Here is a 15652-nt window from a genome sequence, read left to right as displayed (position 1 = left end):
TGTGTGTGTGTGTGTGTGTGTGTGTGTGTGTGTGTGTGTGTGTGTGTATTCTTACATAAACAATTTCAGCTTTTAGGACTACCATTTCCAAACTCCAGGCTTATGATGAGATTACACCATGTAAAATTCTCTCTCTATTCCCTCTCATCCCATTCTCTTGAGTTTCTTTGGCCTTCCCAAATAGGTCCTGATAATCTCCCTGGTAATGGGCTTCTAATTCAGAAGTTCTATAGGCTTATTGTCTTATGAGCAGAGGTTCCCAAACTTTCTCAGTTCATGGTAACCTCCTTTAGCGTCTCAGTAATTTTTTCACAGTACCCCTAGGCCAAAAGAAATACCCAATGCTTCTGTTAATTAAATAGTTAGGTCCAAACAATTAAATAGTCAGCTAGGTGGCACAGGGGATAGAGAATTGGACCTGGAGTCAGAAAGACCCAAGTTCAATTGCCACCTCAGATAAGCTTGGACAAGTCACTTAACTTCTATCTGCCCAAGTTTCCTCAACTATAAAATGGGTATAAGAATAGCATCTACCTCCCACGGTTGTTGTGAGGATTAAAGGAGATAATATTTGTGAAGTACTTAGCACAATGTCTGGCACATAGCATGTGCTACACAAATGCTAACCATCATTATTACTACTGTTATTGCTATCCTAGCAATCTAGTAGTTGTCTGAGAAAGATAATATGTATAAATTGAAATAAAAAATATTTTATTTTATTCTTAAATAATCACAATTACTAATGGGATTACTAATTACACAATTACTAATGCACTTGTTGGGCACTGTACGATTTCTCAGCCCTTAAAATCAAACTGGACACTACCACCCTCATTTCCTATTCCACTTTGATTTTCTTGCCTTTGCAACAATAAGACGTAGTAAATGAAATTAGGATTTACTGAGCTTTAGCACTTAGAAGATATTCATCTTCATGATTATTGATTTGATTGTTTCTCTAGAAACTTTACAGGCATCATTAAATGAGAAATATTCTTTATTTCCAAGTTGTACATGAACAGATTTAGTTGCCTTAAGAGTAAGGAAAACTATATCTAATGAAGTCATCTATCTACCCCACCTTGGAAGAAAAAAAAAAGAAAAAAAAGAAAACCATGGAAAAAAAACCTTATCTGCAGCACCTCAGCACACTGCTTGTAAACTGTGGTTTTACAAGTCTTTATTTGTTAGACCTGTGATTTTATCAATGGAAGGAATTCCCAAACTCCCTGTACCAAAGCAGAGGGGCATCTTCTCTGCATGCTTGGAGCATTGAGAGGTTAAATGACTTGACCAGAAAAGCAGGACCTGAATCCAGTCTTCCAAGACTCAGAGGCCAGCTTTCTTAAGCTCTTACATGTGATCTCTCTCTCCACCTCTTTCTATTTGGCTTCAAACACTACTGGAGCCATCCATCCCATCTGGGCTCCCTTAACTAAGCATTTACCTGTGAGGATGCTCTCTTCCAGAAGGAGTCTACAGCATTGTTCTCACAGTCTTCTACTGTGGGGCAGGAGTGATAATCAAAACCTAAGGAAAAATCCAAAGTGTTTTATTGATTTGTTTTATCACAAGGGAAAGAAGTTAAGGCAAAAGACTGGCTGACTAGAACATATTAGAGATTTGTGAAACAGGTATGGGAATGGAGCTTGTAGGGTAGTACCATCATAGAACAATAGACTTTAGACTTAGAAATGACCTCAAAAGATCACCTGGTGTAGGTTCATGTCTTCAGCATGTGTATTATTGCCATTTATAGATGAGGCAACTGAGGCACAGAATGAGTGATAAAACGGCTCAAGGTCACATAATGTTTAGTTATAAGGCTCGACTAGAACCTCTGATCTCTTAGTGACAAAAATCACTTCTTGCACCAATTCCTCATGGTCCAGGTTTTGGATTTTAAACCCGAATCTTAATAATGATAATAATGGCTACCATTTCTATATTGCTTACTACCTGCCAAGCACTTTACAATTATCATCTCATTTGAGCTTCACAACAACTCTGGGAAGTAGATGCTATTATTGTCTCCATTTTACAGTTGAGGAAACTGAGGCAGATTCAGGTTAAGTGACTTGCCTAGGGTTACACAATGGGTAAACATCTGAGGTCAGATTTGAACTCAGACCTTCCTGACCTCAGGCCCAGTGTTCTAACCATTTAGCCACCTAATTACTAGTGTTTTCACGTATTCTGTACCATCTTGTTTTGTATAAAAGTACATTAGCAACTACTTCTAAATATAGTTTATTTTTTCTTTTTAGGAGGGGGTAGAAAAGGAACATAAGGAACTCCTGGGGTAGAAACTCCCTCCACCAATTTGTTTAACTTTCAGAGAGCTGCCTGGGGCATGAAGGCATCAAATGACTTGAGCATGGTCACATGGTTACTGCATGTTAGAAGCAAGTCTTAAACCCAAATTTTCCTCTTAGGCCAGGCTTTAGCTTCTACAGTATGCCTCCTCTTTCACGTATAATTTAGAAATAAATAATATTTCACCTTTGATGACATCTGTAGAGTTCATTAACTGCACAGTTCATTTCCTTCTAAATGCCATTAATGGGATGAAGTAGGTTCTGATGTTAAAAAAAAAAAAAACCCACATATTCTAACCTCCATCCATGCTCCCACAATTTGGTTAGTTTGAACAGCTTGAAATAGTAGGAAGAACACTGACTTTAGAGTCAGAAGACATAGATTAAAACGTAAACTTTGTCCCTTAATATCCATGTAACCTCAGAAAGTTAATAACAATAATAATAGCAACTGCCACTGACATAGCACTTCATGGTTTATAAAGTGGTTTGCAAATAACTCATTTGATACTCTAAATGATGCTGTGAAGTGATGTAGGTGCTCTTTTTATACCATTTTATAGATGAGGAAACTGAGACTGAGGAGTTAAGTGACTTGCTCAGGGTTACACAGCCAGTGAGTGTCTGAGATGAACTTAAATCTGGGTCTTCCAGACTCCAAATCTCAATGGCATCTACTATGGGATATGTCCTATCTGGGAACCTCAGTTTCTTCATTTGTAAATTGAAGAGAATGAACACTAAAGTCTCTTCCCAGTTGTAAATTCTATCATCTTCAGCTAGAGATTACAGATCTATTCTTTTGCATTCGAATGGGGGAAATGGATGAATAACATTGATGTTATAATTTATAACCAATATTGATGTTCTTTGTAGCATAGAAGCTTGATGAGAGGGCATAAATCAACACAATTATCCTACAATAATAGGGAATCAGAAAACCAGGTCTCTGTCTCTGTCTAGAGCAAACTTATCATTGGCTTCTCAGTGTTGGTTCTCCTTTGGATGACAAAGCAATTTTACCTGAGCCATTTTCTTGTCGACACCAATTGATGAGATCTCCTACTCTGCCATATAGCATATCAGTTACAGGTATCAGCCGGCGGGTGTTATCAGCATAAGCAGTAACAAGGTTGTAGTTATTTTCCCAGAACAACGACTAGAGAGAAAGATATTAAAATGATGTGGGAAAAAAAATCTCACTACCAGCTTTTTAAGCATATAAATCATGCAAGTTTTATGTAGGAACCAAAAGAGTTGCATTCTATTTTACTTCCATTTCTAACTTGCGAGGTGACAAATGATTGGTCCTGGCTTATCTTAAACACATTTCCCCCTTGGAAAAGGGATTGGATTTTAATTCTTTATCATAAGAAATATTTTGCAAAAATTAATGAAATGTTCAGCCAATTATATAAAATTCATATAAATTTAACTTTTCTGAATTGCAGTGGCTCATAGTCACATAACAGGGACTGGCCAATGAGTCCAGTCCATATGAACATGTGTAGAGCGGTCAGCTTATGCATTCTCCATGGGAACTTAGGGGCATGTGGAGACATGCTGTAACTGGGTCTGGTTTGCTAACAGGTTTACAAGAAGTCTTTTTGATTGGCTATGGGATTGAAATGGGTTTCATTCAAAAGGCGTTAAATATCAAGAACCATATTTTTTTGTTCTGAATCTTTCCTGCCTGCCTGTCTTCTGGCTAGAGAAGAGAGTAAAAGGAGAGAGGCCTCTGACCCTCCCCATCCAAGGCCAAAACGTAACCTATAAATACAGACTTCAGGTTCTTTATACTGATGTTAGGTTTTTCCTACGTTCCAGGTTTGATGGCCAGCCTGCTCAGCATCAAGGTCCGAGGGGAGGAACAGCCTTTGAGATGCAGCCCACCTCTAGTTTAGACGGGAACTGGTCCAGCATGGCAACTGGGCATGAGCTTGGTGGGTCCCACTCTGCCGCTCTGACTGTGCCTCCCACATGTTGGGGGGTAGGAAAATGTTTGTCCTTCAGTTCTTGTTCATCCATGTTAATTAGTTAAATGGAACTAAGGCATTAATCACTGGCAGCTGAAGGGCATGGCGGGGGGTGGGGGGGGAAGAATCTAGGGGATACACCCGAATTCAGGTTCACAACTTTTTCCAAGGGTGACCTTCTTGGTGTTACATGGTCTGAGGTCATTGCAAAGTATGCATGCTTTGTGTTCAGAACCAAAGCTGCAGTGAAGTTGCAGGTGCAGCACAGGCGAGAAAACCCCTCTGATTCTTTACATGTTTGATTTTCAATTAATTTTTGGTTGTTGCACATTCAGAAACCTTTTACTGTTGCCAAACTTTTCCCAACCCGATATGGGGTCATGCCCCACAGTTTAAGAAATGCTCTACAATGTAGAGAACTACTCAAGGATATTCCCGGAACTCTGAGGTCCTAGGATGGAGCAATCAGTACATTCATATAGTGCTTTTAAGATTTACAAAGTCCTTTTCTCTTGTAATAGGGCTGATCAGGGAACCCTCTGCTTAATTTTATGTGTTCCAACTTTGAAGGACTTAAAATCTTTGATCAACGTAATAACCAATCATGATTCCAAAACAGATGAAGAATTCTACCCATCTCCTGACAGAAACAATGTACTCAGTATACAGAATGAGACCTGATGTTTGGATATAGCCAAATAGTGGATATTTGGTTTGTTTGACTATCCATATTTGCTACAAGGGTTATCTTTTTCTTTTCCATTGCAGGACAGGGGTAGGGGTGGGTGGGAAATAAACTCTTGTTAAATGAAAACAATTAAAACACTTTTCATCATTTCCCCAATCAATTTCATGAGGTTACAAGTTACGGGCCTTGGTTTATAGGCTACTTTCTTAGAGGTACTAATCTACCCTGCAGCCCTGTGACAGGACAGAGGAAACCGCCCCCTCCCATTAGTTCCCAGTGGTTGAGGCTACCCTCAAGATGATGGAGATTTGAGTATGTGGGATGAACTCTTGTCAAAAGTGCACCCACCCCCACTCTACCCCCATGGATCTGGATTATGGAACTGGAGCAGTTCCTGTCTAATCCACATCTCTCTCTCTCTCTCTTTCTCTCTCTCTTTAGACCTCTCTCTCCATTTTTTCTCCTCTCCCATTCCCTTTCTCTTCCCTCCCCACACCCAGCCAAATATAGTGATTTGAAAGAGCAACACATGACACAAACAACATGTATTTGTCCAGGTGGCCTTAGGTTCTTAAACCTAATTTCTGACCACCTTTTGCCTCTCTCTAGCTTTTCTTGAACACAAATTAGAGACTAGAGTTTCTGAAAATGCACCTTCTACTCATTGTGCTCTTCATAATTCCAGATTCAAAAGTTCCCAAGAGACTGGGAGTTCCTGAGTTCAGTCCTTTGACTATGAGTCTCCTAGAGGTAGATGTCTTCAACTACATGCCTTTTAGAGAGGAAGGGAATACCACCAAGAAAGGAATGACCTTCAGTTGAAGGACCAAAGCCATGCTGTGGGGCAAGATATATAGAGCATATTTAACCATTATTGTATTCCTAAGAGTAAAGGGAAATTACATATCTTGCAGCCCCCCAAAGTGTGTTTACCTGGGGGAGAGTCTAATGGGCTATTTGAAAACTTTTATTTGTTTGAGGGCTCCTGTGAATCCTTTGTTTTATCCATTTTCTGTGATGGGCTGTCCTATGCACTTAGCACAGTGCCTGGCACATAGTAGGCACTTAATAAATATTTCTCTATTGATTAACTGATGATCATGTTGTACATTGAGATCCTGTGTGGTAGTTGGTAATCCCACCACACATATTTGGGAAAACCTAGACATAAGCCATACCCAAACTATTTTGGTCCCTCCTGTAAAACTCTAGGGGGTGTGAACCAAGAAGAAAGAGTGGTCTTTTGGGGTCAGATCCCCAGGACTGGACCTGGTTCATGTGAGCCCAGAATCCTTGAGGGGACTCTTGGCCATGGTTTATACTCACAACCACCCTATAAGGTAATGTCCTAGTTCACTAGACTTGTTTTCAGTCTTAGTAAGGCCTTAACGAAAGAGACAGACTGTCCAGAGATGCTCAAAGCAGTGAGCCCTTACCAAGGTGCACTTTAATTCACAGAATGGAAGGTATGAGTCTCAATATGAAATACCATGGGGTGGACTAAGATAATGAAGAATATACCCAGGGGGTCAGGAATTCACAAACACCCTAAGGAAGATGACTGCAACCTCAGTGGGAGAGAGAGTTGACAAGCATGAAAAAGGCTCCCCTTTGGATGGGAAACACTGAAGTTCTGCCAAGTTCTTGTCACTCCTTCTAGGTTGATGGGTGGGAAACCTGGGTGCTCCATCATTTTATATTTCAGAGCAGCTCATGACATACCATAGCTCTGCCTAAGTGCTGGGATAGTCCCAGACATTGTAGCAGAAGCAAAATTAATAAGGGTGAAGAGGCTTTACAGTGAGGGGTGTGGTCTTTCTCAGGTGTGTCTGATTGGTTTCCCACCTATGACGTCATAGGCAGAAAGACACTAGGGATTGGCTAGAAACACTGGGCATGGAAGTTTCCAGAAAAGGGAAAGGATCCTAGGAGAAGGAAGCATATGTAGCAGAGAGACAGCCTGTCAAAACAAAGGCTATGGGTTTTTTGTCCTGTCACTGGTAGATAGTGGAGGTATTACTATGCCCATTTTTACAGCTGAGGAAACTGAGTCTTGGAAAGGTTAAGTGCTTTGCTTAAGGTCATACCACCAGTAAGTGGGGTCATACCACCAGTAAGTGGCAGAGTTGGGGTGGGAACCCAGGTCTTCTATCTTCTGAATCCTGTATTTCACCCACTACATCAGGTTGCCTCACACATTGCTCCACACAAGCTCATATTGCAAGAGTATTGCTATCATTATGCAATGATAATGACCTGAAATGTCTGAGCCTAAAATTTCTTTTAGAATTCACATTTCTAAAAAAAAAAAAAAAAAGAAGTCAGAGTTCTTCTCAGTCAGACAAATATAAAGTTTTTCTGTTTTATTCTCCAAGTAGTAGTGATGAATAATGTCAAACTAACACTAGGACATAGGAGAGGATGGACTGACTTCCCCCAATAACATGGAATTTGGGTGTGAACATCCCACTCTTTAGGAGGGGGTGGAAATTTCCATATACTGACTGGTTTGTGCGGGCACATTCCTCTCCTCCAAGAGTAGGGTTAGAAGAATCTGATTCATTAACACTAACTGCAGCAACAATCTTATACTGAAAAGATGATTGTTCATGTAAGGGGGTACCTTGTTTAGATGTCAACAAGATTAAAGGTCACAAGGGAAAAAATGCAGAAATATGAAGGAAGAGGCAAAGGAAACATCCTACACCTTAGAAAAGCCATGATAATGCTTCAATAATTTGATTGCATATGAAGTGCAGCCCCAGGTTTTGGAGAGGGGGAGATAATTACTGTTCTTGCTATGCCATTTGAATTAATGCCTTTGTTGAGAGCTGAGTCTGCTAGCTTATTGATAAGAGGAAGGACTCCAGTGAGAGATCATAAGATACCCAGACAGTTACTTCAAGAACCTTGAGACTAGAAGCAACTACCCCTCTGGAGACTGAACCTGTTAGTGCCAGTGTGAGTTGGGGAAGTGAGCCCAGAGAGGGTGCTACATTACAATTTTCAGTTTTGGCCATGTTTTAGTGGGGAGAAGTGTAGAATGATGGCAAGCTTACATTTCCTACCATACTATGTAGCATGCATATGTCTGTCAGACCAGGGCTTTATTTCCTAAGAAGTTAACAAATGGGCATAGGAGATATTTCTTAAGAACAAAAATATCGAAATACTGAGAAGAGGAAGCTTCCTGTCTGGACTATGCTAGGGAAGATGAAGGAAGCTAGGAATGAAACCATTTAGGGAAGGCATGCAGAGAATATTTGTAAAATTTTCCCATTTCTTTTTTCTGTCCTAATGAAATGTTTTTGCTGATGTTTATTCTGTTCTTTACCTAGGTTTCTGTTAGGACAGGAATAGCTGAATAGCTCAACCTGAACTGACTTTTAAGGCTCTCAGTTTCACACTGTAGTGGAACCCAACTCTCCCCAACCAGAAAACATTTCTTTTACTTCAGCACATACACATGTCAGGAGAGTAATCAGAGGAATCTCTCCACATAATTAAGAGAGAGTACCTTATCTCTGGGAATGGAGTGTCTCGACAGGTTAATAAAAAGGTCATAGTCTGAAGGCAGTACAGAGCAGGGATCCTTGTGGACCACAGATTCAAAGGCTTCCCATATTGCTGAACAGTTTTTCTTACTATAAGGGAAAAAGATAAGCAATGGTATTGATTCATTATTTTGAAAGATCCACGACTTAAATCCAATTCAAGAAACACTTGTTAAGCACCTACTATGTACTTAACAAGCTGTTATAACAGTGTTAACAACAATTTTTTAAAAAGCCCTGATGAGACAGCTAGGTGGCAAAGCAGATAGATCACTGGCCCTGGAGTCAGGAGGACCTGAGTTCAAATCTGACCTCAGACACATAACACTTAGTAGCTGTGTGACTCTGGGCAAATCACTTAACCCCAGTTGCCTTGCCAACAATAACAAAAAAAAAAGCCCCAGCACTATAGGAGTTTACATTTGACTGAAACTTAAGTTCTATTGTCAGGAAGTAACATATGCACACAAAAGTGTGAAAAATGATTTCTCTTGGTAATCTGTGTTTTGGAGACTCAGAGCTCCACACTGCTAGCCTTTGGTCCAAAGTTATTCAGAAGGACATCTCTGATAATAAGGAAGCATTGAATCTTCTTATCTTGGTCAAACCCCAACCCAGGCCAGAATTGATTTATCCTACTCAGGTTTGGATGGAGACAGACTTCCAAGGCAAGGGGTGGTATTTTCTTTGATGGCGGTCTATATTGGCCCCTGTGGACTGAGTGATCTAAGGAACTCACCCACCCCCTAGTATGTTGACCAATCACGGTTGATTGGCACCCCTTTGGGAACACCAACCCTTCCAAGGGCATATAACGCTGTACCCCAACATCCCAAACTGAGCCAGTTCTGAACTAGCCCCCTTAGGGGGCCCCAGTTTTGGACTGAACTCCCATGCAATGCATGTCAAGCCACTTTGAGAAATTAAATCTCAGACTCATGCGCCCTAACAGCGCAGACTCTGTTTCAAATTGGGGTTCATGGGGTTCAGGATTCACAAAAGTAAATACACAATATTTACAAAGTATAAAATAATTAGGGGAGGGAGAGGGCAGGGACTGGATGGCTAGGTAGTGTAGTAGATAGCACACTGGGTCTGGAATCAAGAAGCCCTAAGTTCACACCTGGCCTCAGACACTTACTAGTTAGATATATGAGCCTGGGCACACAACTCTTAACCTCTGTCTGCCTCAGCTTTTCAAATCTAAAATGGGGGTGATAACAGCACCTACCTTATAGGGTTGTAGTGACGATAAAATGAGATGATATTTGTAAAGTGCCTGGCACATAGTAAGCACCACATAAATGCTTGTTTCTTTCCCTCTCCCTACAGATGTGCTCTCCACCAAGATAGTTCACAATCTTCTAATCCTTAGTAATCAGTCCATAAGTATTTATTAAGCATTTACAATGTGCCAGGCACTGTGCTAAGACCTGGGGGTGCAAAAAAAAAAGACGAAAATAGGTCCCTGCCCTCAAGAAGTTTAGGTTCTAATGGGGGAGACAACTATGAAAATAACTAGTTAGATAAGATACTTGTTAGAGTAGATGGAGGGTTAGCTTTAAAGAGAAAGGTGAGATATGAGCTGAGGCTTAAAGAAAGCCAGGAAAAAAAAAAAAGGCTGAGAGATAAGGAGGAAGAGCAAAGTGACCCAGAGAGCACAACAGAAGATAAGCTTCTTACAAAGCAGTTTTGGCTAAGATCTAGTTGGGCCTAAAGGCAGGGAGAAGTACTTAATAGTATGCTAAAATTGTCACGGTGAGAAAAGAATGAGTCCTTTAGCCTAGTCATTTTCACCGGATGGAAGAAAACAGTACCTTCTTATCTGTCAGTTAATTAGCATTGGTTAAGCTCCTACAATAAGCTTTATAGGGTAAGATAAAGAGAAGGGGGTGAGTTCCTGGAACTATTTAAGATCCTAAGAGTTTTCTTTTGTAATCATAAAGTGACTGGAGGAAGGGAGGTACTGAAGGAGACACTCAGTATCTGTCAGAGACATCATCCAGAAAGGGCAAGGAATATAATAGCAAATATAGGACAAAATGGAATCAATTTTGTTTTCCCAAAAATCCACTTTCAACACCCTCAACAGTAATAGGAAAATTTTTGAAGATGGAAAGGTTTTTTGGGGGAAGATAATGAGTTCTGTTTTGGAGATGCCTATAGTACCTATAGGCACCTATGTGCCTATAGTACCTATATGTTATATGTAGTAAGTATATAGTATGTACTGTATATAGCATATATGCTATATACCTTACAGTACCTATAAGTACCTACATGCCTATAGTATCTATAGTTTGGAGATGCCTGTATTGTCTATATGTACCTTTATGCCTATAGTATCTATATAACTATAGTACCTATATACTATATATAGTATATGTATAGCACATATAGTATATACGATAATACCTATATGTACTTATATGCCTATGGTGCCTATAGTTTGGAGATACTATCTGTAGTTTGGAAATGCCTATAGTTCCTATAGTTTGAGATTTCCAAGAGGCAGATGATAGGAGACTGGAGCTAAGGAAAAGAACTAAGGCTAGATAAATAGATATAGGAATCTGCATAAAGATGATAATTGAATGCATGAAAACTAAAGAGATGACTAAGCTTGTATAGGACACAAAAAGAGAAGGACGCCCAGGACCAAGCCTTGAGGTATAGTCTCCATGAGTTTCTATGGACAGAGAAAATTGCCTGATAGTCAATACAGCCCTGGTGAAAAACCCCTCTGCATTTAGCTAGGCTGATTTGCAGAGGACATCCATAATATGCTGTCTTTGTCAAAGGGGCATCTAGAAGCCTTTTGAACTATAGGATCTACCTAAATATATGACATATAAAAGTCCTTAGTAAATTGTCAAGTGTTCTATGGTTGATATTATTACTTGAAATCCATTTTCACATTGCTTTAAATGAGAAAGCCTCTTATCCCAAGGTTCCTGAGATAGTAGTTCTGCTTTGGAGTTATAAAATAAAAATATAAAGAGAAGAAAAAAGAAAGGCAGGGAGTCAGAGGAATTTTGAAAACAGGAGAGTAGGGCAGACCAGGAGACCTAGGCTCTCAGCTCCTCCTCCTCTTCCCCTGTCAGACAAATGTCCCTCCCTACTCCACAAAGAATACTTAACTTTTATCTAAAGGAGATACTTCTTACGACTTACCTGAGTTCTGGGTTCACCACGGAGATATACTCATTGCATCTGCCCAGGAAGATACTCTCCAGGTGGGGATTAGTGCCTTCCCCACTCCATCGTTTCTCTCCTGCCCTGGTATACACATTAGCTTGTCCCATCAGAAACAATAACAGAAAGAGCATCAGTCCCTGCAGTGCTAGGTCAGAGGACTCCATGGAGGAATTCCCTGCTGGGGAAGTCACTTCTCTGTAGTGGGGCAGGAAAGGGGGAAGAATATCTCTCTGTGCTACTGATAAGCCGACCTGGTGTAAATAGCTTAGTTAGCTGATTCAAGCAGCAACTAACTGCTCAGAAAGAAGAGGCTTTGTGTTCTTATAACTTTTGACCTTCTTTCCTAGTTCCTATTCCTTCTTTCCTTTTCCCTTTCTCTTTCTTCTCTTGCTCCCTCGGGCAGACGTCCTTCCTACTGGAACTTTTGGACCTGCCCAGGAAGCAAGGCATTTGCTACCGTCAGCAACACAAACTTGCAAACCCTTCCTTTCCTTCCTGCTTCATTTGGTATCCCCTTTTACTCTCACTAAGCAGAAGATACTTCTCTTTGAATGAATGGAAAAAAAAGTAGTTATTAAATACTTACTATGTCCCAATCACCTTGCTAAGCACAGGAAGTAATAACTTGCAGCACTCTTTTATAATTTTTTAACAGCATTTATGATGCAGTGGAAAGAGTAGACAGAAGTAGGAATCAGAAAAATCAGGATTCAGAGCTTCACCTCTTCTTGGTTTTCTTATTTCTAAAATGGTAATAATCATAGCTAAGCTGGTTGTCTCACAAACTTGTTGAGATCACCATTTTGCTCTCCTGAGATCTAGTGGCTAATCATCAATTGCCTATTGACCATTTCACACTGTATTTCTCATGGGCATCTCAAGATTGTCAGGCCTGAAACACAATTCATTACCTCTTCTGTCAACATCCATCTCTCTTCTGAACTTCCTGTTTCCGCAGAGTATATCATCATTCTCCCTGTTTCATGGTCTTCTATTAATCCTGACTCCTTTATGTCATCTCATCTATCCATTCAGTTGCTCCTCACTCTATCCACATCTTGTTTCTGGTTCTATGATATCTCAGTCCACCCCCTCCCTTTTTTTACCCACCCTAATTTAAGCCCTTATCACCTCTCATCTGGATAGCTTTGGAATATAAGCTTGCTCTCCCAGGGCAATAGGGAGAAGGAAGGGAATAGGGAGAAGAAGAATGTCAACACCATCATTCTTCACAAGAAAGGACAGCTGCAGTACTTTTGTTGTGGCCTTACATCCTCCTACTACAGGCTTTTTGAAATATCTCACCCCTGTCAGAGATAGAGGCATCAGCAGTAACAGCAACACCAGGGGTGGATGTTGGGGTCAGGGAGGAGAGAAGAATATCTGGCCCTTCCCTTTCTTCGCCCCAGGAGCTCTTTCCTGCTCCCCTTCACTCCCTTGGAGGATATCCAGATCTCTTAGTTGAAACCACTTGGGCAAGGGAGGACTTAGTCACCAGCAAGATCTGCCTTTGCCTCCAAGGCCTTTGACTGTGATCTCTCTTGTTCATTGCAGTGGTCCTCTCAAAGTCCTCCAATTCTGTAGCCCTCTCAGTACTTGAGCATCTTTGATCGCCACTTGTTAGAACCCTTGCATACTTCTTGCATCTTCTAAGATTTCAGCTCTCCCCCTCCTTCAGGGCAATGAGAGAAGGGGCCTACCAAGTGGCACAAAACCAGTCCAGTGGGATAGAATGTTGAATTTGCAGTCAGAGAGACTTGTGTTTGAATCCTACCTTAGATACCACCTGACCCTGAAAAGGGTCTCTCAGCCTAATTTTCCTCATTTACAAAATGGGGATAATAATAGCAACTACCTAAAAGTGTTGTTGGATCAAATGAGAATACATGAAATGCTTTGCAAATCTTAAAGCCCTTAGATAAATGCTAACTACTTTTATTTCCCCAGGGCAGTCACAGCTCCAATGGCCCTTGGATCAGAAAACATGGATGATTTCTATCCCGCAGGCCTCCATCTCAGCTATGCTCTAATTCCTTCCTTGAATAGAAATATATACTGGAAGAGCCATTGAATTGGGAGCACAGAAGACCTAGGTTTGAGCCCCAGAACTGGCATTTAATAGTTCTGTAATCATGATCAAATCCCTTGACCTTTTTGTGGCTGTTTCCTGGTCTGTGAAATGAGGAGGCAGGGCTTGAGAATCTCCAGGTCCTCCCAGCTCTGGCATTCTGTGATTCCATTCTACTCCATGACTCCTCCAGTTAAACTGGTTTATCAATCCTCTGGAGCAAGCCTCAGTGTCTTAGCTCATAATGCTTTGCTATGCACTTATATGTTCTTTTGCTAAAGTGGGAAACTCTATTAACACATTGTAGAAGGATTTTCAATAATAAAGTTTGATATAGGAGTTTTGGCTAAACTTTGATTAACCCCAAATTTCAATTTCAAGGAACATCCCAGTCCACTTTTTCTATAAAGCCTGAATTGATCATTTCCTTCTTTGAACTCTTATATCAATTATTGTTCATTATTTTTCATTAGGCATTTAAGTGCCTGACAGTCTTGTTGCCTTGAAATGTTCATTCAAATACTGCAACCGTATTTGACTTTTTGTGCATTGTCCTTGTATCTGTAACTATATTTGTTATCTATATCAATATCATGAATTCCATGAAGCCATTGTTGAATCAGAAATAAGCTTTATTAAGGACCTGGGAAGGCCAGGTGTCCTGTATGTGTGAGATCACATGTATCAACAAATGCACACCTTTTTTATTCCCTATTCCCCATTCAAATTTCCTTCCCCTGTTTCCCCATTCCTTGGGTACTATAGAGGTTACAGCCTATCCAAAGCACCTAATTTCCCCATGTGAGTCTCTACCCCTAATTACATCTCCCACTCCCCACAACTGGGTGACTGAGCTTTTCTTGGGAGCACCCTTTTTTACGGTAATCTACAACCTCAGAACTGGCTTTCCGCTGGTTACCTATTCACCACCAAGAGTGTTTTCTTATTCTAATATAACACCCTTTGTTCAACTTCCACCTAGCGCCCCACCCCACCACTGCATTCCTTTCCACTAGACTTTTTGTGGAAAAACTATTTCTCTGACTCCAATCTCTGATTGAGTGATATGCAGAAGCAACATCCATATATCCCACATATTATAAGGTCTTTAAGGGCAGGGATGATATCTTTATGATTCTTTGTATCCTCCCCAGAGTCTGGCATGCACGCATGTGCACACACACACACATACACACACACACACTCCATGAGACTAAGAGAGGCAATGTGCAATGGTGGGTAGAGGGCTAACCTTGGAATCAAGAAATCAAGAAACTCTGCCTAGCTCTGCCTCTAACTCATATTAACTATGTAATCCTAGGGAAATTATTTAATCTCTTAGAGCACTGAGCAACTATCTGTAAATACCAAGAAGCTGTCAGTCTGCTTTGGCAGGAGGTGGGTCTACACCAGGAGTTTCTCATATTGATTGAAACACAATACTTGACCCCTCCTCCCCTTTAAGAAAAAAACAAACCAGGGGCAGCTAGGTTGCACAGTGGATAGAGCACTGGCCCTTCAGTCAGGAGGACCTGAGTTCAAATCCAGTCTCAGACACACTCACTAGCTGTGTGACCCTGGGCAAGTCACTTAAATTAACTCCAACGGCCTCACCAAAAAAAAAAAATCCAAACCTAGAACATTATTTTCCAACATGCAGAGTCAAAACAGGATGATTGAAGTGAGGTGATAGTTCTACATGAAAACTTTTTCCCTTATGTTCCCAACTTTTTTCTTTATTTTATTCTGATGATATATTTATATTTGCAAAATATTTCATAGTCATTTTTTACTTCAATACAACTCTATATAGTAGGTCAATGTTGCTCTTTTTCTCTGGAAGGCCA

General features: G+C 40.5%; 1 protein-coding gene across 2 annotated transcripts in view; it reads right to left on the bottom strand.

The window, feature by feature from the left end:
- Positions 1 to 12123, bottom strand: part of BST1 (bone marrow stromal cell antigen 1) — a 29798-nt gene extending 17675 nt beyond the window's left edge. For both annotated transcript variants that reach the window (XM_027836469.1, XM_027836470.1), the window contains exons 1-4: positions 11714 to 12123; positions 8503 to 8629; positions 3345 to 3480; positions 1451 to 1533 (exon numbers count right to left, since the gene is read on the bottom strand). In XM_027836469.1, the coding sequence (XP_027692270.1) occupies positions 1451 to 1533; positions 3345 to 3480; positions 8503 to 8629; positions 11714 to 11901 (534 nt within the window). In that variant the 5' untranslated portion in view covers positions 11902 to 12123. The remainder of the gene's footprint in view (positions 1 to 1450; positions 1534 to 3344; positions 3481 to 8502; positions 8630 to 11713) is intronic.
- Between the last annotated feature and the right edge of the window lie 3529 nt (positions 12124 to 15652).

This window comes from Vombatus ursinus, unplaced genomic scaffold, assembly GCF_900497805.2.
Source record: "Vombatus ursinus unplaced genomic scaffold, bare-nosed wombat genome assembly UNPS02014818.1, whole genome shotgun sequence".
In the NCBI taxonomy this organism is placed as follows: Eukaryota; Metazoa; Chordata; class Mammalia; order Diprotodontia; family Vombatidae; genus Vombatus; species Vombatus ursinus.
Note: the sequence above shows the minus strand (reverse complement) of the source record. Positions and strands in the feature narration are given on the sequence as shown.